Source organism: Tachyglossus aculeatus, chromosome 4 (assembly GCF_015852505.1).
Source record: "Tachyglossus aculeatus isolate mTacAcu1 chromosome 4, mTacAcu1.pri, whole genome shotgun sequence".
Lineage (NCBI taxonomy): Eukaryota > Metazoa > Chordata > Mammalia > Monotremata > Tachyglossidae > Tachyglossus > Tachyglossus aculeatus.
The window spans coordinates 113,695,226-113,717,638 of record NC_052069.1 but is presented as its reverse complement, the minus strand read 5'-3'; the positions used below and the strand labels follow the sequence as shown (position 1 = coordinate 113,717,638).

At 47.1% G+C, this 22,413-nt stretch overlaps 1 protein-coding gene across 2 annotated transcripts in view; it reads left to right on the top strand.

The window, feature by feature from the left end:
- Positions 1-22,413, top strand: part of NUP214 (nucleoporin 214) — an 80,811-nt gene that overhangs the window by 10,619 nt on the left and 47,779 nt on the right. The window contains exons 8-22 of one of the 2 annotated variants that reach the window (XM_038744806.1): positions 3,529-3,635; positions 4,227-4,293; positions 5,883-6,009; positions 9,283-9,444; positions 10,681-11,170; positions 12,090-12,220; positions 13,605-13,696; positions 14,825-14,914; positions 15,097-15,246; positions 15,592-15,750; positions 17,116-17,219; positions 17,924-18,109; positions 18,951-19,036; positions 19,132-19,215; positions 21,210-21,476. In XM_038744806.1, the coding sequence (XP_038600734.1) occupies positions 3,529-3,635; positions 4,227-4,293; positions 5,883-6,009; positions 9,283-9,444; positions 10,681-11,170; positions 12,090-12,220; positions 13,605-13,696; positions 14,825-14,914; positions 15,097-15,246; positions 15,592-15,750; positions 17,116-17,219; positions 17,924-18,109; positions 18,951-19,036; positions 19,132-19,215; positions 21,210-21,476 (2,302 nt within the window). Of the gene's footprint in view, positions 1-3,528; positions 3,636-4,226; positions 4,294-5,882; positions 6,010-9,282; positions 9,445-10,680; positions 11,171-11,359; positions 11,427-12,089; positions 12,221-13,604; positions 13,697-14,824; positions 14,915-15,096; positions 15,247-15,591; positions 15,751-17,115; positions 17,220-17,923; positions 18,110-18,950; positions 19,037-19,131; positions 19,216-21,209; positions 21,477-22,413 lie in introns of those variants that run through there. The other variant, XM_038744808.1, reaches the window with a different exon arrangement.

Sequence of the window (22,413 nt, the reverse complement as noted above, 5' to 3'; positions counted from 1 at the left end):
CACATAGTAAGCGCTTAACAAATACCATCACTAGTGCAGTTTTTTTCCCTGATAAACTGTTGCGTTTAGTATTTTGTTGATGATGATGATGGTATTAAAGGCACCCAGCCTTAATCCCCATTTTACAGATGAGGTAAATGAGGCACAGAGAAGGTAAGGGACTCTTGAGGTACATACACGAGGAGACATGAATAATTAATGATTATGAATTAACAGAATCAGTATACCACTGTTAACTGACCATAGAAAAATTAAGGTCATACACCCTATGCACCCAAAAAGATCTACACGAAACTGAATCGATCAATAGTATTTATTGGGTGCTTACCCTCTGCACAATACCATACAAAGCAATTGGAGAAGCAGCAAGGTGTAGTGGATAGAGCATAGGCCTCGGAGTCAGAAGGTCATGGGTTCTAATCCTGGCTCTGCCACTTGCCTGCTGGGTGGCCTTGGGCAAGTCACGTCACTTCTCTGAGCCTCAGTTACCTCATCTGTAAAATGGGGGTTGAGACTGTTTGGGCTCTTAGTGAGTAGGTATAGTCAATGAAATCTTAAGTCTCAGTGTTTTGGGGGTTGTTAGCCAGCTAACTCTGTGTTTTTAAAGGCTGCTGCAACCACTAGGAACGCCTGACCACACCAGGTGGCTGAGCGCTGGGGGGATACAGGGTGATCAGGTTGTCCCACGTGGGGCTCACAGTCTCCATCCCCATTTTCCAGATGAGGGAACTGAGGCTCAGAGAAGTGAAGTGACTTGCCCAAAGTCACACAGCTGACAGTTGGCGGAGCCGGGATTTGAACCCATGACCTGTGACTCCAAAGCCCGGGCTCTTTCCACTGAGCCAGGCGGCTTTTGGCCGCCTTCTTAAGGCTAGGGAAAAACAAAACTTGATCCACCAGGTATCGGGGTAGTGGCAGGAATCCATCTCTGCGAACCCATGCTCCGACTGTGGGCTGCCTACCTTGGAAAAACTTTTAGTTGCCTTGAACCCAACAAACAAATCAGCAGAACTGATGAATGTAAAGTAAAATACCCGTGCACTAATATGGAAGAAAAGTCTTTTTTCGAGGGGTCGGCACCCGTCTATCTTAAAGCCCTTATGCATGGGTGCTTCAATCAATCAATGGTATTGATTTTTTTTTTATGGTATTGGTTAAGTGCTTACTATGTGCCAGGCACTGTACTAAGCGCTAGGGTAGATACAAGAAGCAGCGTGGCTCAGTGGAAAGAGGCCGGGCTTTGGAGTCAGAGGTCGTGGGTTCAAATCCCGGCTCTGCCAATAGCCAGCTGTGTGACTTTGGGCAAGTCACTTAACTTCTCTGGGCCTCAGTTACCTCATCTGTAAAATGGGGATGAAGACTGTGAGCCCCCCGTGGGGCAACCTGATCACCTTGTAACCTCCCCAGCGCTTAGAACAGTGCTTTGCACATAGTAAGCGCTTAATAAATGCTATCATTATTATTATTATTATTATTATTCAAGATAGGTTGGATACATGGGGCTCAGAGTATTAATCCCCATTTTACAGATGAGGCAGCTGAGGTACAGAGAAGTTAAGTGGCTCGCCCAAGGTCACGCAGCAGACAAGTGGCGGAGCCGGGATTAGAACCCAGGTCCTTCTGACGTCCAGGCCCACACTCTATCCACTAAGCCATGCTTGAGCGCTCACTGTGTGCACAGCACTGTCATAAGTGCTTGGGAAAATACAGTGTCACGGAGTTGGTAGATATGTTCCTGGCCCTCAAGAAGCTTACAATCTAGAGAGGAAGACAGACATAAAAATAAATTACGAATATGTATTTAAGTACATAGTACATATTCACTCATTCATTCAATCGTTTTTATTGAGCGCTTACTGTGTGCAGAGCACTGTACTAAGCGCTTGGGAAGTACAAGTTGGCAACATATAGAGACGGCCCCTACCCAACAGTGGGCTCACATATGTACTTAAGTACTTAGAGAAGCAGCATGGCTCAGTGGAATGAGCCCGGGCTTTGAACTCAGAGGTTGTGGGTTCAAATTCTGGCTCTGGCAAGTGTCAGCTGTGTGACTTTGGGCAAGTCACTTCACTTCTCTGGGCCTCAGTTCCCTCATCTGTAAAATGGGGATTAAGACTGTGAGCACCCCCTTGGGACAACCTGATCACCTTGTAACCTCCATGGCGCTTAGAACAGTGCTTTGCACATAGTAAGTGCTTAATAAATGCCATCGTTATTATTATTATTGAGTGCCTTAGGGCTGAGGGGTAGAATGAACAAAGGGCACAAATCCAAGTGCAAGGGTGACGCAGAAGGGAGAAGGGGTTAGGGAAATGAGAAGCAGCGTGGCTCACTGGAAATAGCCCGGGCTTTGGAGTCAGAGGTCACGGGTTCAAATCCTGGCTTCGCCAGTTGTCAGCTGTGTGACTTTGGGCAAGTCACTTAACTTCTCTGGGCCTCAGTTCCCTCATCTGGAAAATGGGGATTAAGACTGTGAGCCCCCAGTGGGACAACCTGATCACCTTGTAACCTCCCCAGCGCTTAGAACAGTGCTTTGCACATAGTAAGCGCTTAATAAATGCCCCCCCAAAATTGAGGGCTTAGTTGGGGGAATATGATTTTAGTAAGGCTTTGAGATCCAGGCCAGAGGCAGGGTGTGGGCGAGGGGTTGGCCGTGAGATAGATGAAACCGAGGTACAGGGAGTAGGTTAGTGTTAGAGAAGCGATGTGAGCATGCTAGGTTGTAGTAAGATACGTGGAACAGTGCTTGACACATAATAAGCACTTAACAAATGCCATCATCATTACTATTATAAGAGAGGGCAAAGTGAGGGCTTTATAGCCGATGAGAGTTTCTGTTCGGTGTGGAGATGATTGGGTAACCATGGGAGGTTCTTAGGGAGTGAGGAAACATAGACCGAATGTTTTTTGTTTTTGTTTAAAAAAGTGATCCGGGCAACAGATCCCTTGTTGATCCACAGGATCAACTTGGATCACTTGTTGATCCAACCGCAGAAGCAGCGTGGCTCAGTGGAAAGAGCCCGGGCTTTGGAGTCAGAGGCTGTGGGTTCAAATCCCGGCTCCGCCAATTGTCAGCTGTGTGACTTTGGGCAAGTCACTTCACTTCTCTGGGCCTCATCTGGAAAATGGGGATTAAGACTGTGAGCCCCCCGTGGGACAATCTGATCTCCTTGTAACCTCCCCAGCGCTTAGAACAGTGCTTTGCACATAGTGCTTAATAAATGCCATGATTATCATTATTATTATTATTATTAACAGAGTAAAGTATGAACAGGAGGCAGGGAGTTTCGGTGAGGAGGCCAGTGTGGTAGTTAAGGCGGGATACTTGTGATATATCCCCATTTGGAGGTGGGCGGAAGTTAAGGGAGCTCAATAAGAATGAATCACCTTTAAGGATTTGGACGTCTCGACTGCCCTAAAACTTGCAGACCTCCATGTTGTTCGGATGACATTGCCTTTTGAGGCTCTAAACATTCTGATGGATAAGGCAGAGTGTCTATCATTTAATCCTCTCCTTTCGTTCGGCAGAAAAAAGAGGAGAAACGTCCAGAGATGTTTGTGAACTTCATGGAACCCTGCTATGGCAGCTGCACGGAGAGACAACATCATTACTTCCTCAATTATATTGAAGAATGGTGAGTATAGCTCTGGAAATTGTCTCTCCTCCTTTCCCCCCGCATCCTGGGTTTAGCCACCTTTTCTCCTTTGGCATTTTAGCACTTAGTACAGTGCTCTGCACAGAGTAAGCGCTCAATAAATATGATAGAATGGATTTTATGGAGTGAGGAAAAGAGAAGATTAGAAGCATGCACACCCACTTCAGTTGCAGAGAAATTGTTGCTCAACACAATTTTTTTGCCACCCTCCTCCACTTCTCCAACTTCTGATCATCTTTAAATTGTAAAATGCACAAAGGGTTTTGAAACTTCCAGATGGATCCGAAGAAGTACTTTTGAGGAAGCTGCTGTTTTACAAAAAATATATTTTTTTCACTTCCCCTGAGCACAGTTGGGCTTTAAATTGAGAATACTGTAGGCAAAGCTTTGACTCATGGTTCTTTTTTTGGCCTTGCGAGGTTTCGTAGCTGCAGTGCATCTCTCCCACATTATCAAGTGAACGGCGCTGGGATCCGCAGTGCCTTAGTATCAAACTTCGAGTCTCATAATGGCCAGGCTGGAAGTCTCCTGGAACTGCTGACTTAACACTGTTTCGGTTTATCCCACCAGGGATCTGGTGCTGGCAGCGTCGGCGGCTTCAACGGAAGTCAGCATCCTCGCTCGACAGAGCGATCAGGTACGTGTGCTTCCTTTATCTATTTAGAGATTCCTCAAAGGGCTTTTGCAAACTGCGAGGAGGATGTGGTTAAGGTTGAAGGGAAAAGTGTGCTTGGACCTCAACAACTCCTGAGAGAAAACGAAGCAGGTGTTGGCTAGATGGCCCATTGTGGAGGAGGGGAGAGTATGATATTGCTTCCATTGATGATGATGGTGGTATTTGTTAAGCGCTACTGTGTGCCAGGCACTGTACTAAGCACCGAGGTGGATACAAGCAAATCGAGTTGGACGCAATCCCTGTCCCATATGGGGCTTCCAGTCTCAATCCCCCTTTTATTGATGAGGTACCTGAAGCACAGTGAAGTGACTTGCCCAAGGTCACACAGCAGACAGGTGGCGGGGCCGGGATTAGAACCCATGACCTTCTGACTCTCAGACCCAAGCTCTATCCGCTACGCCATGCTGCTTCGCTGTTTTAAGCTCGTTGTGGGCGGGGAGTGTGTATACCAACTCTGTTATCTTGCATTCTTCCAAGTGCTTAGTGCAGTGCTCTCTCTGCACATGGTAAGCACTTAATAAATACGATTGATTGATTGATTGGTTCATCCTAGACCCCGTGTACAGACCGGAGAGCCAGACTCACCATGTCCTCTGACTGATCCCAGTCACTGCCTTTGCAAAAGGCCTCCAACTCTTTCCAATCATAGTGACTAATGTGGGAAAGAAGGAAAAATGAAGGCAGATAAGCAAATACCTTTTGTTCCCCCCTGGGGTTTCCAGATTTGGCTTTAAAAACACGTCTTTCTGCAACTTTATACCACCCACTCCAAAACTGAGCCTCCCATCTAGACACCCCCCACCTGTCGTACCTTTTTAGAAGTGATGGAGGCAGAGAACCGGAGTCCTGGTGACCCGGGAGGGTTGGAATCAGTTGGTTCACTGCTATTTATCGAGTGCCATTATTATCATTATTATTATTATTATTACAATTTAACAAGAATTGGTAGACATGTTCCTTGCCCACAACGAGCTGGCAGTCCGGGCAGGGGCTGGGCTCTGAGAGCTCCCTAATCATGTGCGTGGTGAAAATAGCTGTTTGTTGTAGCTTTTCGTCCCAGTGCATACCACCACACTTTTGGCCAAGGTGAACTGGTCTGAGTGAGCCCGATCACCCCTCAACTTCTACCCCCGAGCAGGACCTTGAGGAATAAGAACAGATATTTGGTTTTACGATTGGGGCTAGAACTGTCCGGAACAGATGTCTTTTTGTGTCCATTTTCTCACCCTCTCTGAAGTTTTCTTGGCCAATTTTGTACTCTCCCAAGCTCTGCATATGGTAAGTACTCAGTAAATACCATTGATGATGATGATGATGATGTCAGTGCCTCAGTCCAGCCCCATCTTCACCCCAGTGGTTCCTAGTGTCTTCCTGTGTGAACAAGAATTGCAGATATCAATCAATGGTACTTATTGAGCGCTTACTAGGCGTTGAGCACTGTACTAAGCTTCTGGAAGAATGCAACGTAACAGAATTTGTGGACACGTTTCCTGCCAAAAACAACATAAAACACACACTACTGGCGAGAGTGACACTTTCTTCCTTTCCAGACAACCTGGGAGTCTTGGCTTCTAGAAGACTCCAGCCGAGCAGAATTGCCTGTGACAGATAAGAGCGATGACTCCTTACCTGTGGGCGTTGCCGTAGATTACACCAGCCAAGTGGAAATCCCCATCAGTAAGTGTGACCTCAGTTGTTGTTTTTTTCACGCATTGAACTTCCCAGCAAGAGCAGAAGCGAAGTCCATTTCAGAAGCTAGGAAATCCCTTCGAGTTCCCACTCCCAAGAAATCTCATTAGGGTTGAGAGTGATAAATGTACGGGAGTCAGACGCGCAGGCGCGTCAACAACTTGCTCAAGGGAGTTCTGTTGACAGTGCAGTTGAACAGTTTGGGAAGCTTCAAAAGTGGAAGTCCTTTGGGTTCTGGGAATTTAAAAGGCCCAGGCAAAGAAGCAGCTTTACCTTTGAAACCGAAGTTTCCTTCCTCCGTAGTTAATGGGCCACCATCTTGGTGTCCGTTCTGTGCGTTGTCTGACATTATAAACCCTTCAACTCTTTGCTCTCTGGTTTTATCATTTGCTCCTCTTGAGAGCCTTGCAAGCTAAGAAGCAGCTTGGCCTAGTGGCTAGAATATGGGCTGGGAGCCAGAAGGACCTGGGTTTTAATCCTGGCTCCGCCACTTGTCTGCTGTGTGACCTTGGGCAAGTCACTTCACTTCTCTGTGCCTCAGTTACCTCGTCTGTAAAATGGGGATTAAGACTGTGAGCCTCATATGGGACAGGAACTGCATTCAACCCGATAACCCTGTGTCTACCCCAGCACTTAGAACAGTGCTTGGCATATAGTAAATGTGATCATTATTATAATAATAATTAATAAATGTGATCATTATTATAATAATAATTAATAAGAATAGTAATGGTATTTGTTAAGCACTTACTATGGGCAAGGCACTGTACTAAGCGCTGGGGTGGATACAAGCAAATCGGGTCAGGCACAGTCCCTGTCCCGTGTGGGGTTCACCGTCTCAAACCCCATTTTACAGATGAGGTAACTGAGCCCAGAGAAGAGAAGTGACTTACCCAAGGTCACACAGCAGACAAGTGGCGGAGCTGGGATTAGAACCCGTGACCTTCTGACTCCAAGGCGCATTCTTTATCTACTACGCCTTGTTGCTTCAGCTACAACCCTGCAGGGTGATACGGAGGTGGACCAGAGGCCGTTTCACTGGAGTTTTTGAAAAACGGCCTCCGGGAATTCTGGCTTTCAAATCAAACAGCAGTGTTGTAGCTGAAGCTCGCGAGGTTTCCACTGTTGTGCGTGGGATAGGAGATCATTCCTTCAAGGGGCGATCAGCACCAAGACGTAGGGAAGAGCCAGAAGCTGGAATTTGCATTTCTGCCCAAGGAAGCTATTTGGCTCAAATACAGTATGTGTCACTGGGTTTTTTTTTTTTTTAATCATCATTATAATGATATTTGTTAAGTGGTTAGTGGTCTAGTCGCTGGGGTAGATACAAGATAGGTTTCTCCTCTTATGTGCAAGAGGCGGTGCTGTTTGAGAAAGCATCATCATCATAATAACAATGGTATTTTTTAGTGCTTATAGTATGTCAAGCTCTGCTCTTTTCTTTTAAGAGAAGCAGCGTGGCTCAGTGAAAAGAGCCCGGGCTTTGGAGTCAGAGGTTGTGGGTTCAAATCCCGGCTCCGCCAATTGTCAGCTGTGTGACTTTGGGCAAGTCACTTCACTACTCTATGCCTCAGCGACCTCATCTGTAAAATGGGGATTAAGACTGTGAGCCCCCCGAGGGACAACCTGATCACCTTGTAACCTCCCCAGCGCTTAGAACAGTGCTTTGCATATAGTAAGTGCTTAATAAATGCCATAATCATTATTATTATTATTATTATTATTATTATTATTATTATTCTAAGCAGTGGGGCAGAATTAAGTCAATCAGGTCAGACACAAGCCCTGTCCCACCTGGGACTCAAAGTCTAGGTGGTAGGGAGAACAGGCACTACAGATGAGGAAACTTGACATACAAAAGTGAAGTGACTTGCCCAAGATCATGCAGCAGGAAATTGGCAGAGCCGGGATTAGAACCCAGGTCCTCTGTCTTCCAGGCCCTAGGCCACGTTACGCCTCCTCAGATGGATCAGTGCAAGAGCAAAACAGTGAAAATAAACAGAAGAAAATTGAGTCGTGTATATTTCAAAGTATGGGAGCAGTGTTCTGGAGGTGCAGAATCCCAGTCTGATGTTTAATGGATTGAAGAAGGAGGTGGCAGCTGAGTCGTTCCTTCATTATAAAGCCAGATTGGAAGGAAACTTTGGGATAATTGGCTGCCCAGAGATGTCCACAAGAAAAACTGTCTTTCTTTTCTGGTGTCCAAGGATAGAGGATTAGCTCTGTGGCCGTGGATAAATTCTACGTTGTGTCATCGATGGAACAGGAATGATGGGGTTAGTCGGGGGAGAGAGGGAGTGTGTTAGATACGGTGAACTCCGTGTTGCAAATATTTGGGGTACGAGATGGGAGATCAGTGTTAATTGCTTTGAGGCCAGTCTCTTTCTAGTTCTTTGCTCTTCAGTGCTGGTGCCTAATGAGCAAAAGCAATCAGAAGAAATGCTCTTGGTTTCTTACTGCTCTAACTTGGAGCCCATCACAATCAGGTACCCCTTAGTGCCACGGCAAAATCCACCTCCCCCAGCCATAATTATGTGGGAATTTGGGACCTGATAGGATGTGATTGATTCGATTCCAGATGGAGAGGCTGAACTGAAAAATGAATGCAAAGTAGTCTGACCTGCCTTTTAGCCCCCTGCAGTGCTGTATATTCAGACTTTTCCTGTCTCTGCTCTAACAGCCGCTCTGCCGGAAGGCTCTTCCGTTTCATTCCGGGCCTTGGTGCTTTGAAAATTCGTCCTGTGATACTTTGCACCTTGAGAAAATGTGAACTTGCCCCTCAGAGCTCTCAGAGATACTAAAACCGAGGGGCCTTGGGACGGAGCCAGAATTCCAGCTGTAATGAAGCAGTCTAGTGAGGGGCACAGCAGGTTGCTGATTGTCTGATAGCTTGGTAGCTTTCTTTAAACACCTCCCGACAGTGCTAAAGGCAGTTCTTGCTTTTGTGCTTGACTCCAGAGTCAGAACGCACTGACTTCAGCTGTGTGCTCCTTTGAAGTAATGGACTCACCGGGCCGGCTTTTTGTGTGGGTGATTGGCTCCTCTCCCTCTCTCCCTTTCCTTCTCCCTCCCCTTCTCTTCCTTCTACCCTTCTCCTCTGCCTCTTCCTCTCCCCCTCTCCCTCTCTCCTCTTTTCTCTCCCTCTCTCCTTTTTCCTCTCCCTCTCTCTGCCCTCTCCCTCCACCCCCTCCCCACCCCTCACCAAATCTGGGCTCTTAATTGACTCTTTTGTATTTCTTTATCACTCTTGCTCTTCAACAGGTGATGAAAAGACCCTTCCTCCCGCTCCAGTTCTCATGTTGCTTTCAACAGATGGTGTATTATGCCCATTTTATATGATCAATCAAAACCCTGGGGTCCGTTGCCTCATGAGGATCCCAGAACCACTGCCAGTGGAAGGAGAGCGACAGCCCAGATCACCAGGTATGGCACGGGTCCATCCTCAGGTTTCCTTCGCAGACAGGCAATCACAAGAGGATTTTCTAGGAGCATTTTCAACTCCTTTAAAGGAAGCAGTTTCCGTGTTATCGCTGTGCCGCCGTCTTGCAGATTCAGTCGAAAGATTTTGGGGGGGACCTGAGAAATTGTCCCAGCTAACTCCACACTTTGCGATGTCTCAGTGCTGGTAAGGCGGTGGTAGGAGTGAGTGAGGTCACCTCCTATTACCTCTCCCCAAAGGACAGTCTGACTGTAAGCCTTAGAGATTTTTAACTGCATTCCAAAAACTACATTGAAAAATGACCTGATTTTATTTTTGACCTCAACCAATTCTTCCAAACCAGCAGCCAAGGATGTGATCATGCACCCTTGTAGTTACACCTTAAATTTTAAAGCCCAAGATATGAGCATTCTTCTTGTGCCTGGTTATGGCAAGAACCTAATCCAGATTCATTCATTCATTCAATTGTATTTATTGAGCGCTTACTGTGTGCAGAGCACTGTACTAAGCGCTTGGGAAGTACAAGTCGGCAACATATAGAGACGGTCCCTACCCAACAACGGGCTCACAGTATAGAAGGGGGAGACAATTTTGTTCCTAAACAACTTTGTTTTATGGGAAAAGCATGCAGTAGAAACTTGTAATTCAACAGGAATCAATGGGTGAGGCGGTAGGGGATGCAAAGATATGACCATTATTGACATTTTTAGCTTCATATTCCTCTGTTGCTAGATATTGTCCACCTTGGGTTGTCAGAAGGATCTTCTTCAGTTCCCCAGGAGAGTTTTTTTTGGTTTATTTGGTTTTGTTTTGATTTACACTAAATTCAGAAAGCTCTGTAAAAATAAAAAATAAAATAAATTATGGCATTTATTAAGCGCTTACTATGTGCAAAGCACTGTTCTAAGCACTGGGGAGGTTACAAGGTGATCGGGTTTTCCCATGGGGGGCTCACAATCTTCATCCCCATTTTACAGATGAGGGAACTGAGGCCCAGAGAAGTGAAGTGACTTGCCCAAAGTCGCACAGCTGACAGTTGGCGGAGCTGGGATTTGAACCCATGATCTCTGACTCCAAAGCCTGGGCTCTTGCCACTGAGCCACGCTGCTTCTGTAGAAGAACTGAGTGTATTGCCTTCCTTTGTGTAGGGTTTGGACTTGAAACTACAGCTTCTTTCAGGAAAATGTTCCACCTGTCTTCTGTTCTCCATTTTCTTCCAGGAAGTACAACCACAACGCCGACCTCCTCTCAGTCTTCTCTGAAGCCTGAAACTTCACCGGCTCTAGCTTCGGTTCCCGTCCCACCCTTATCTCTTGTTTCTTCCACGCCCTCCTCTTCCTCCTGTCTTCCTCCGGCCACCGGAACCGCTGCCACCTTCACCTTCGCCTCTTCGACCTTGAAGTCAGGCAGCTCGATGTCTGGCGATCCCCCTCCGTACCCCTTCGCGTCAGACAGCACCAAGACAGCCCTGGGGTCCGTTTTAACCGGAGCCGCCGGATTTTCTTTCGCCCCTCCTACATCCAAGGCTCCGGTCCCCTCAGCCGCTCCCATGGCAACGACTGCCTCCTCCTCCTCCTTCTCTTTTGGAGCTACTAGTTTTAAACCCACGCTGGAAAGCACCCCGGTGGCTAATGTGTCTACCCCCAACGTGGGACTGAAGCAGCCTTTCCCACCTTCCGCTTCTGCCGTCAGCGTAAACCTTAGTGACAAGTGAGTGGAGTGTCCCGTGGAGCGTGTTTGGTTTTGTGCAAGTGTGTGCTCACTGATCGTTTGGAACACGAGCTAATTCCGGTGTGGGGTTTGGACAATGGGTGGGGAGAATCCAGGATGACCTATGGGGTCGGAAGGTTCTCCTATCCCAGAATAGCAGAGGGCCACGTAGAACCCCTTGAGGCTGAAGACTCTGTCTCCTCCCTCGGTAGCCACTTTCAGGGCCCTTTGCAATCCTCGATCCAGTGGGTTCTCGGTAAATCCTGTCGCTGTCTCAGTAAATGCCTGGCCATATGGAATTCCATTTCAGGGCTTTCAGGAGCAATTGTTACGTCCTAACTCTGGATTTTTTTTTTAATGGTATTTGTTTAAGCGCTTACTATGTGTCAGACACCATTCTAAGCTCTGGGGCAGGGACAAGTTAATTAGGCCAGATACAGTCCCTGTCCCACATCGGGTTCACAGTATAAGTAGGAGGGAGAACAAGTATTTGATCTCCATTTTACGTTTAAGGGAACTGAAGCACAGAGAGGTTAAAGGACTTGTCCAAGGTCACACAGCAAGCAGTTGACGGCCAGGATTCGAACCTAGGTCCTCTGACTCCCAGAACTCAGGTTCTTTTCACTAGAGCGTCCTGCTTCCCCACGCACAGAAGACGTTAGTAACGTCACCCTGGGGCACATTCATCTCAACACCTTCCCACCAAATAATCTCTTGATATTTTGGCTACACATGGGGAGCAAGAAGGAAGAATTTGTTTCTAAATCAGAGGAGTCAAGAATAAGTGGATATCCTAACCCTTTCCAGCACCTACCTCACCCAAGATATTCCCAAGTGTTTACATGATAAATTTCCCCGTGGGATGGTTTTGGGTTTTGGGATGGAATTGATATTTGTCACAGGCCAGACTCTCTTTCAGGTTTGCCGCTGTGGAGGCGTCTACTGCCGTTGCCAACGCCCAGAGCAGCCCCTCAGTGTTGACGCTTTCCACCGCCTCAAAGTCGGCCCCGGGGGGTCCAGTCAGCCATGGCACCCCTCTGACAGCTGCAGGTATGATTTAGGAAGAATGACTTAGTTCGCTTCTGAGTGCGGAGCCTCGTCAAGAAGAATTCCCAGTACCTCTTTTCATTTGCTGTCCCCTCCAAGCATATATTGCTCGGGCCCTTTTCCTCTCTTGATTGGAGAACCGCCAGGTAGTGCGGTGCCGTGGCCCGATGTTTCCTTCCCTCGGAGACTAACAGAACGTCATGTATTTATAGTAATAACGGTGGTATTTGTTAGGCGCTTACTGTGTACTAAGTGTACTCCTGTCCCACATGGAGCTCGCAGGCTTAACCCCCATTTTTACAGAGGAGGTAACTGAGGCCCAGAGAATAATAGTGAAGTGACGTTAGCGAAGGTCACACAGCAGACAAATGGCAGAGCCGGAATTAGAACCCAAATCGTTCTAACCCCCGGCCTGTGTTCTACCCCCTCAGCCAAGCTGCTTAATATCTGTCTCCCTGTCTAGACTGTAAGCTCACTGTGAACAGGGACTGTATTGACCAACTCGCTTATACTGTGCTCTCCAAGCAGTTAGTATAGTGCTGTGCGCACAGTAAACACTCAGTAAATATTATTGATTGATCGATCGGTACCCATCCATTGCATCGGGTTCTGCCCTGTATATATGTATATATGTTTGTACATATTTATTACTGTATTTATTTATTTTATTTGTACATATCTATTCTGTTTATTTTATTTTGTTAGTATGTTTGGTTTTGTTCTCTGTCTCCCCCTTTTAGACTGTGAGCCCACTGTTGGGTAGGGACTGTCTCTATATGTTGCCAATTTGTACTTCCCGAGCGCTTAGTACAGTGCCCTGCACATAGTAAGCGCTCAATAAATGCGATTGATGATGATGATGCCCTTCTCCTCTTTGGGCTCTGATAGAATTAGTTAGAACCCAATGAATGAGGATGGGTCTGCGAATGGCAGTAATACTTGTCACCTCTGAAATGGCCTTGGTTACAGATGAAAAGGTGAACAAGTGAACTGACCTTTCCAAAACTCACAAAGGAACCGGACCCAAGTCGGGATTTGCCGAGCTTAGAGTAAGCTCGGATAGTGTGGCCAGCTGGCACAGTTGATCCCAGTTCTAGCGCTGGTCTCAGGAGTTTGATTTTCCTGAACATTGGTGGAAAAATACAAAGCTGCTTCTTAATCAACTGTTAGGTCTTTGAGTGTCAGAATCAGCTATGCAGCATGCAGTTCCTTTCCTTGTTTTTGGGAAATTGGACTGTGGAATTAGTATCCTAAGTTTACTTTCCAGCATTGATGAGCGCTCAGAAATGCCGTTATAGTTGGGAGAGGGGAGATGTAGGACACTGGCCAGCGACTTCCGACCTCCTCTGGGGATGCATATTTACCATTGTGCTCTTTTGTGTTCCAGGGGTGCGCTCTGCTCAGAGCGGTCCTGTCACCTCAATGGTACAGAAAGCTGCCAGAATTACCCCTCCATCTACAAAGCCAACTTCCACTCAGGTAAATAAAATAAAAAATAAAAAAAAATGCTTGTTTCAGGGGCCCAGTGTGCCCTGCCCCTTGGGTCAGGATGGTCAGAAACTGTGGGTTGACCCAAGTCCTTGGAAGGATCTCTCACTCCCTTTGGATTGTAGTCTTCCAAGCAAAAGTAGAATTCACCTTTTCCCTGTAAAGGCTGTTTCTCTGTGTTAAAGCTTCTGCAACAGATTGGAGTGGGCTGTTCCACACCCCTAAGACTCTAGGGTTGCTTCCTTTCTTGTGGCCAACTGTGCTTGTGCGTCCCCTCATTTCCCCCTTCTTTTAAAACATGCTGTGGCATTTGGGCTCACACTGTCCAAAGCAAAGGAAAATCACCACCGGTGAGCTTCTGCATGCATTCTCATGCCTTTTCCATGGATAACCAGGGGAATTGGTATTTGAGTCCCCATCTAGCTTTTGTAAGTCTTTCTCAGAACTTTTTCCCATTGAGTTTGTAGTCCAGAGGCCGCCTTAATGTTATCCATTATAGTTAACCAGGGATCTTCAATAATAATAAAGGCATTTATTAAGTGCTTAGTATGTGCAAAGCACTGTTCTAAGCGCTGGGGAGGTTACAAGGTGATCAGGTTGTCCCACGGGGGGCTCACCTTCATTCATTCATTAATTCAATCATATTTATTGAGCACTTACTGTGTGCAGAGCAGTGTACTAAGCGCTTGGGAAGTACAAGTCTTCATCCCCATTTTACAGGTGAGGTAACTGAGGCCCAGAGAAATTAAGTGACTTGCCCAAAGTCACACAGCTGACAATTGACGGAGCCGGGATTTGAACCCATGACCTCTGACTCCAAAGTCCAGGATCTTTCCACTGAGCCACGCTGCTTCAAGCCACCTAGTTGCCAGATGACTCGATTATATTATTCATATTAGTGCCTGCCTCCCCCCTAGACTGTAAGCTCGTTGTGGGCAGGGAACATGTCAGCGAATTCTGTGGTATTCTCCCGTACACTTAGAAGACTGCTCCGCACATAGTATGGGCTTAATAAATAAGATTGATTAAATATTCTGATGCAAAATCAGGCTGCCTCCTGCTGCTACTGCAGCGTGTTACAATGAAATTGATTGTTAAAATTGCCCCCTTCTATTGCAGGGTAGATCACCTCAACCTCCCGTTGCCACGGAAAAGCAAGTACATCAGTGGAAGGAGTCAGATCCAGTCATGGCTGGAATCAGAGAGGAGGTAATATTGTCTTTGACTGTAGCAAGGCAAATTTGGCAACTACAAGCATAGCGCTTGGGTAGACTTTTAATCTCCTCCTGCCCTTGTGCTCAAACATCAAGAGTATCCCTAGTGGCAGTGACCTCCTTTCAAGCTCACACCTCCTGTGGCTTCAACTCTGTCTTCTCTTTGGGATCTTGCAGATTGCTCACTTCCAGAAGGAGATGGAAGAGCTGAAAACCCGAACTTCCAAAGCCTGCTTCCAGGTGGGAACTCCTGAGGAGATGAAGCTGCTGCGGACGGAATCGGACGACCTGCACACTTTCCTCTTGGAAATCAAAGAGACCACGGAGGTGAGGACCTTTTGACCTTGTCCCCCCCAGCTGAAACCATCTCCCGGAGTAAAGACCACCCGGGGCCTCTCTCGGAGTAGCGTGCTAGGTCCGTCTACTTCATTCTTTGGGACCAAGGACTCAACTTCATTTTCCAAAACGAGCAAAGCCCCGTTGTAATCTTTTGGATTTTGCAGGCTGGCCATTATTTTAGGACACCGAGTGCCTTCCTCTTTCAAGAACGCCCTTTTCGGCAGATGGGGTTCTAGTGACCTGGTTGATGGGAACTTGTTCCCGAAGTGGAGACTTGTTCCTCTTGCAGAGCCAGCTGCCCTCATCATGCATTTACTCTTGACTCCTTTGCAGTCCCTTCATGGAGATATCAGCACCCTGAAGACCACGTTGCTGGAGGGGTTTGCGGGGGTAGAAGAGGCAAGAGAACAGAATGAAAGGAACTGCGACTCTGGCTATCTGCTTTTACTCTATAAGAGACCTCTCGATCCCAAGAGTGAGGCCCAGCTTCAGGTAAGGGATCCTGTAGCCCCTCCAAAAGGCAGCCTACACTCCTGGGAAACTTATGGCATCCCCCTGCCGATGGCTTTAAGCCCTGAGCTCTAAGTGGGGACTCCCAAGAGTTAAGACCAAATCTTCCCAACTTCAAGCCAAACCATTCAAACGAAATCGGGACCCAAGTCCTGAAACAATTAGACTAGGCCTCAAAAGTCAGGTATGTAGGCAAGAATCACCTACCTGCATGCAGGTAAGAATTTTCATCATCTTTGTTAGCTTCACTCATTTTTACCCTTTGCCAGACTACCGATGAGTCGTGGTGATTGATTACCACCGGTGGTTAGGGACACTTGTTAGGCATAGGAAGGATTGATGATGAGAATTATTATAGCATTTATTAAGTGCTCACTATGTGGTTAGTGCTGGGGTAAAATAAGAAAAGTTATGAAATTGGGTACAGTCCCTGTCCCACGCAGGGCTCACAGTCTATCTTATCCCCCGTTTTACAGATGAGGAAACTGCAGTTAAGTGAAAGCCCAAGGTCACACAGACCTGTGGCAGACCTGATCTCTCAATTCCCAATCCCATGCCATGCTGCATAATGAACGAAAATTGGGGGAGGGCACTGGTATGAATTTTTCTCAGCCTAAAGGTTCTAAAAATCTACCTGTCTGGTTCTTCTAACATTAACCTGTTTCCGCCTTCCCTGTCTTCCTTTCCTTTTTTTTTCCCTTGCATTCATTCGTTCATTCATTCAATCGCATTTATCGAGCGCCTACTGTGTGCAGAGCACTGTACTAAGCGCTTGGGAAGTACAAGTGAATGGCTTTTATCCTTGAATGGCTCTCTGTAGGATTATTTTGAGCAAATGCTGTGTTGGGCGATGGTGATTTATAAACGACTTAGGATACTGCAGTTAATTTCATGGGTGGCAGAGAGTAAAACAGGCTGGGTGTTCTGTCCGAGCCGCAGAGTGCAATGGAAATTTCTGGGTCTCACTGAATCGCTTCACAGGGGTTGAAAAATGAGGCCTAGGCAAAGGGATGTGTTTCCCAGAGTCATGGAGACATAGATGCCCATTTCCTTTCTTTTCTCCCCTCGCTTTGCTCTCCCTTTCCCAATTGCATAATGAAATTATCTCTTGATGTTATTGCCGATTCTAGCTAGAAAGTTTCAAAAACATTTTTGTTTTCCTGGCAAAAACCAGGACGGTAATGCCTCTTTCCAAAACAGCAGGGAGCCCGCTCTGCTTTAGATATAAGAACGTTGCTTGCGGTAGTTCTTTCAATTTGCCTTTTCTCTATTCCCCTCAGGCTTCTTAAATGGATTTGAGCTATGGGAAAACAAGTAGCTTGGCGTTTTAATACTTTTTCTTGGCAGGAAATTCGGCGCTTGCATCAGTACGTGAAGTTTGCAGTCCAAGATGTGAATGATGTTCTAGATTTGGAGTGGGACCGATATCTGGAACAGAAAAAGAAGCAAAAGTGAGGACAAGAGAATTCATCCTTTTCCCCACCACATTGTCCCTCTAGTTTGTTATCCTTTGGTGTTGTCTCTCAAATTTCCTTGGATTAGGGTGTGAATTCTTCAATCGTGGAAGCTCTCTAGTTGACGTGTGGTACTAAACTCTCCTTCCTTTGTCCCGTAATCAGTAAATCTGTGTGCTGAATTGGCCCTCCCAAACTTAGGAGGTACCGACCCCACTAACTGTGGCCTGCTCAAGCAAAAATTTACTCCAGACTAGGAAACTACAGTGTAAAACAAGCTTTGAACCCCGGTTCTTACATAATGTAACAAAGTGACTGTTGTTATTACTGCTATTCCTAATAACGATGGTGATGATGATTGTGGTATTTGTTAAGCACTTACTATGTGCTAAGCGCTGGGTTAGATACAAGGTAATAGGTCCGACGTCGCCCGTCCCCCAGGAGGCTCACAGTGTAAGGGGGAGGGAGAAAAGGAGTTTCATCCTCATTTTACAGATGAGGAAATGGAAGCACAGAGAAGTTGTGACGTATGAAAGGTCACAGAGTGGACAACTTTTGGAGCCAGAATTAGAACCCAGGTCCTCTTGAGTCCCAAGCTGGCGCTCTTTCCACTAGGCCTTGCGTTCCTTGAACTCCGTTCCTGGAAGGAAGCTGGGATTCTGGAGCCGCCTTTAAAATGAGTTTCTCACCACCTTCCACAGACGCCTGCTCGTTCCAGAGCGAGAGACACTGTTCAATACCCTGGCCAACAACCGGGAAATCATCAACCAGCAGAGGAAGCGGCTGAATCATCTAGTGGACAGTCTACAGCAGCTCCGCCTTTACAACCAAACTTCTCAGTGGAGCATCCTGGGTGACACCTCCCCTCCCCACGGCAGCGCTCAGAGGTGTGTTGATGGGAGGAAAAGGGGCCCCAGGGCAATGTACTTCTTGAATTGGTGATAATAATAATTGTGGTATTTGTAAAGTGCTTACTATGTTCCTTAGCCCGGGGGTGGATACGAGCCACCCGGGTTGGACACAACCCCTGTCCCGCAAAGGGCTCACAGTGTCAATCCCCATTTTACAGATGAGGTACAGAGAAGTGACTTGCCCAAGGTCACACAGCAGACAGGTGGCAGAGCCGGGATTAGAACCCATGACCTTCCGACTCCCAGTCCCGTGCTCTATCTGCTACGCCACGCTGCTTCTTGTGAGTTGCGTGATTCCCATCATCCTTTTAAGCTGCCTATCCCGTGAAGAAATCCTTTGCTCGCCAGTCGTGCTGAGCGTTGCGACTACCCTTCTTCAAAAGTGTATCAAGTGTTTTTCTTCATAGTGGCGAATCAATTCTCAGGCTTCGGCAGGCAGCGCCGTCAGCCAGCCCACGCCACCCAGGTGGTGTTTTTACCCCGGGTGGTCATCTCAGTAGTCAGTGACCTTTTCTGTCGCAGTACATCCCGTCTCGGCGCTGGTTACTCCCAAATCAGGTAGTGAAGAGGAGTTAGGCATCGGGAACACAGTAATGGTCTCTGCTGAAGCAGCAAACCCCAGGCCGAGTGGCTAGGATGTGGGTGGGTACTGTTCACCAAGATTTATTCTGCTATAAGGGTGACCCGGTCGCCTCTGATGTTCCCACCTAGAGCTTGCGTTCTCTCACTTTTCACGTTCAGCTTCTCTATAAGCCGAAGTGCCTCTCTGCTCCTCCCTGCAAGGTTGGTGTGTATTCAGCCTTCTTCCTTGTTTCAGCTTTGACAGTGACCTCGAGAGCCTACGCAACATTTTGCTGAAAACCACCTTGGACTCTCACACCAGGTCCCTGCCCAAAGCCCCAGGTAATTTGCAACCCCCTCCCTGCCTCTGTCGCCTTTCACTGGAAACCATTATCAGTGGCTCTTGAGTGTTCATGGGGACACGTGATCTCTTTCAGCGAAACTGTCGTCCGTGAAACAGGCACAGCTGAGAAATTTCTTGGCCAAGAGAAAGACACCGCCAGTCAGATCCACTGCTCCAGGTAACCACCGTCTAGCAGGAATATGAGGGTGGGTTTTTCTGGGACATCCTTTTCCCGTTCTCTGTTGGAAGAGAGGAAAATACTCTGGGCAGAAGGAAAATATCCACCAGCACTCCGTCACTTTTCTTCCTTCAGGAATCCGAACACTTGGGCTGGTGGGAGTAGTTTACCTCCCTCTGCGCACCTGAAACGGAGGCTTATTTGGTTCAACTTAAAATTGGGACCTGCCTTTTTCGCTTGCAAATCCAGTTACCCATCAGAACATCTAATTCATGACCTCAAGTGCAGCGCAACAAGGGAAGGATCAAAACAATTCTTGGTTCCTATCCCCTTTTGGCACACTGGAATACATTTGCTATGGGTTATGCAGCTGAACTACAGGGCAAGAAATGGACCACAATTTTAAGTAAATGTTATAGCTTATTGGGGTTTTTTTGTATTGATAAGGGTTAGAGTTATGGACGTATAAGTTTGTCCTTAGAGGTTATGTGCCTTGTAATGTTTTGTGGGTTTTTTTTCCATTTCTTTTGGATTGTGCTTACTGTTCAGAATTTAGGTTTTCAACCAATTTATTGAGTGGGTAGAGCACTGTACTAAGTGCTTGGGAGAGTACAGAACAACAGTGTTGGTAGACATGTTCCCTGCCCATAATGAGCTTACAGTCTAGAGGATGAGCTTACACCCAACCAAAGTCCAATTTGAGGAAGAAAGCAAACAAAATACTGAGAAAATGAAACTTTCTCAGGAACTGTTCTTTCTCGAGTCGAGTCTATGGAATACTTTTGGACCAAAGTTAAAAAAAAAGAAAACCAAACTGATTTCAGTATCAAAGAAAACATAAGCAGGGTTGAGAGCATGGATCCCAATCTAAAGATACCCTGTTTCTCTCATCGCTGAGAAGGTCCTTCATTCTAAAGTTTGTTGTTAGCGTCAAGCGTGTCTAATCTCTTCCGTGAAAATTTCATTATGTGGATCGTGGGTACTTGTGCTGCTCACGGGAAGAACTCCAGGGGGAGTAGGCTGCATTGCACACGGATTTGATTTAATCCTATGATTTGAGGAGCACCACGTAGGCGGGTTTATCTCTTGGTTTTGGGACTTCTGTAACAGGTCGGGGACGGGACATTCCGACTTCCACCATTGCAGGGTGCTCTCCTTGGAAGTAACCGTAAAAAGTGACAGGCTGGGCAGGAGAGCACGAGCCCTCAGCTCACCACAGCAATGTATGTGTTACCCTCCTGGTGCATCATTGCTCTCCCTGAGGCCGCTTCCTCAGAAATCCCCCATTTGTCTGCTTTAACTCTAATGAGTAGCCATCTTTCAATTCCATTTCCTTTCAATTCTTTTTCCTTTACTTGGCCATCAGAATCCTCTTAACTCCCACATCCGAGGATTTTCCAAGCTCTGTCAGACCCTTACTGTCCTCGTTGGCAAATGACAACAGCGGCTGCCAAGAATTAAAATCCTTGACAATTCAGACGTTTCTGAATGTCTGAGAAGGAATGTGGCCTTGTGGATAGAGCCCAGGCCTGGGAATCAGAAGGACCTGAGTTCTAATCCCGGCTCTGCCATTTCCCTGCTGCTTGCCCGCTGCTGTGTGGGGAAGTCGTTTCACTTCTGTGCCTCAGTTACCCATCTGGAAAAGGGGGATTAAGTCATGTGGAACATGGACTGTGTCCAATCTGATTAGCTTGTGTCTGCCCCAGGGTGTAGTACAGTGCCTGGCACATAAGAAGCACTTAGCAACTACCAGGAAGAAAAAATTCCCTCTTGGCCATGAGCATGACGTACTTTATGTCTTGTTGTGCATGTGTCTCCCCCGTTTAGACTGTGAGCCCACTGTTGGGTAGGGACTGTCTCCATATGTTGCCAACTTGTACTTCCCAAGCGCTTAGTACAGTGCTCTGCACACAGTAAGTGCTCAATAAATACGATTGATGATGATGATGATGTGCATCCCCGTGATTGGTGGAATTTTTTTTTTCTTTTGGCAGCCAGTCTCTCCCGGTCAGCCTTCCTTTCTCAGAGGTATTTTGAAGATTTGGATGAAGTAAGCTCCACATCCTCCATTTCCCAGTCCCTGGAAAACGAGGATTCCCAGTCCTTGGACCAAGATGAGGAAGTTCCTCCAGCGCCCATCTCCCGCCATGCTCCAGTGGTTCGCACTTCCTCCATCCAACCCAGTCTGTTGACCCAGGCTCCCCCCTTTGCCAAACCCCACCCACCACTGAGCGCTTCTCTTAGTCTGATGGGAGCTTTAAGTGAGTAAATCGTGGCAGAACTTGCCTTTTTCTCTAAAGGCCATGACTAATTTGTGAACCAGGGCCGTGCTTCGGACCATCACAGATTGACACATCACATCAGCGTCCAGCAGGGAAGGGTTTTATCTGAGGAGGACTGTATGTCAGTGCACCTTAGCATCTAGGGTTCCCTTCTGTCCTCATCCTGGCCCATCTCAGTCTAGCTCAGGGGGGAGGTGTGTGCGTGAGTGTGCTTTGAAAGCAGCAAAGACTTTGAACATCCAAATCAGATGGTTTTCAGGAGTGAGGCTCCCTCGCGGACCCCACTCCCTCATTTCGAGGAAGTGGCTCTGATTTCAAACATCAGAACTTTCTCACCGCAAGTGACTTCCAGCGGCACTCATGAGGCACCCCCTGCTTCAAGCAGAGAGGTGTGGGTTTGGGGATTTGGGGGTCTCACTCGTGGACAAGTGAAATGTTGTGACCAACCTAGCGGAGAGTTTGTTGGAGGAATGTGGGACTTTTGTGGATTTTGACTCAGGTTAGTGAAAACATACCTTCAGATTAGTCTCAAGTTATTAGGACGAGGTTGAGGGGAGGCCAAGTATACTGCATATGAAGCAGCGTGGCTCAGTGGAAAGAGCCCAGGCTTGGGAGTCAGAGGTCACGGGTCCTAATGCCGGCTCCGCCACTTGTCAGCTGTTGACTTCGGGCAAGTCACTTCACTTCTCAGGGCCTCAGTTACCTCATCTGGAAAATGGGTATAGTGAGCCCCACGTGGTACAACCGGATCCCCTTGTATCCCCCCAGCGCTTAGAACGGTGCTTTGCACATAGTAAGTGCTTAACAAATACCATTATTATTGTTAATTATTATTACATTGGGAAAGGTACAGTAATAGTCGAAGTAGTAGTGATATTATTTTTTGTGGAAGGCCAGCTGGGTGTAGTGGGCTATA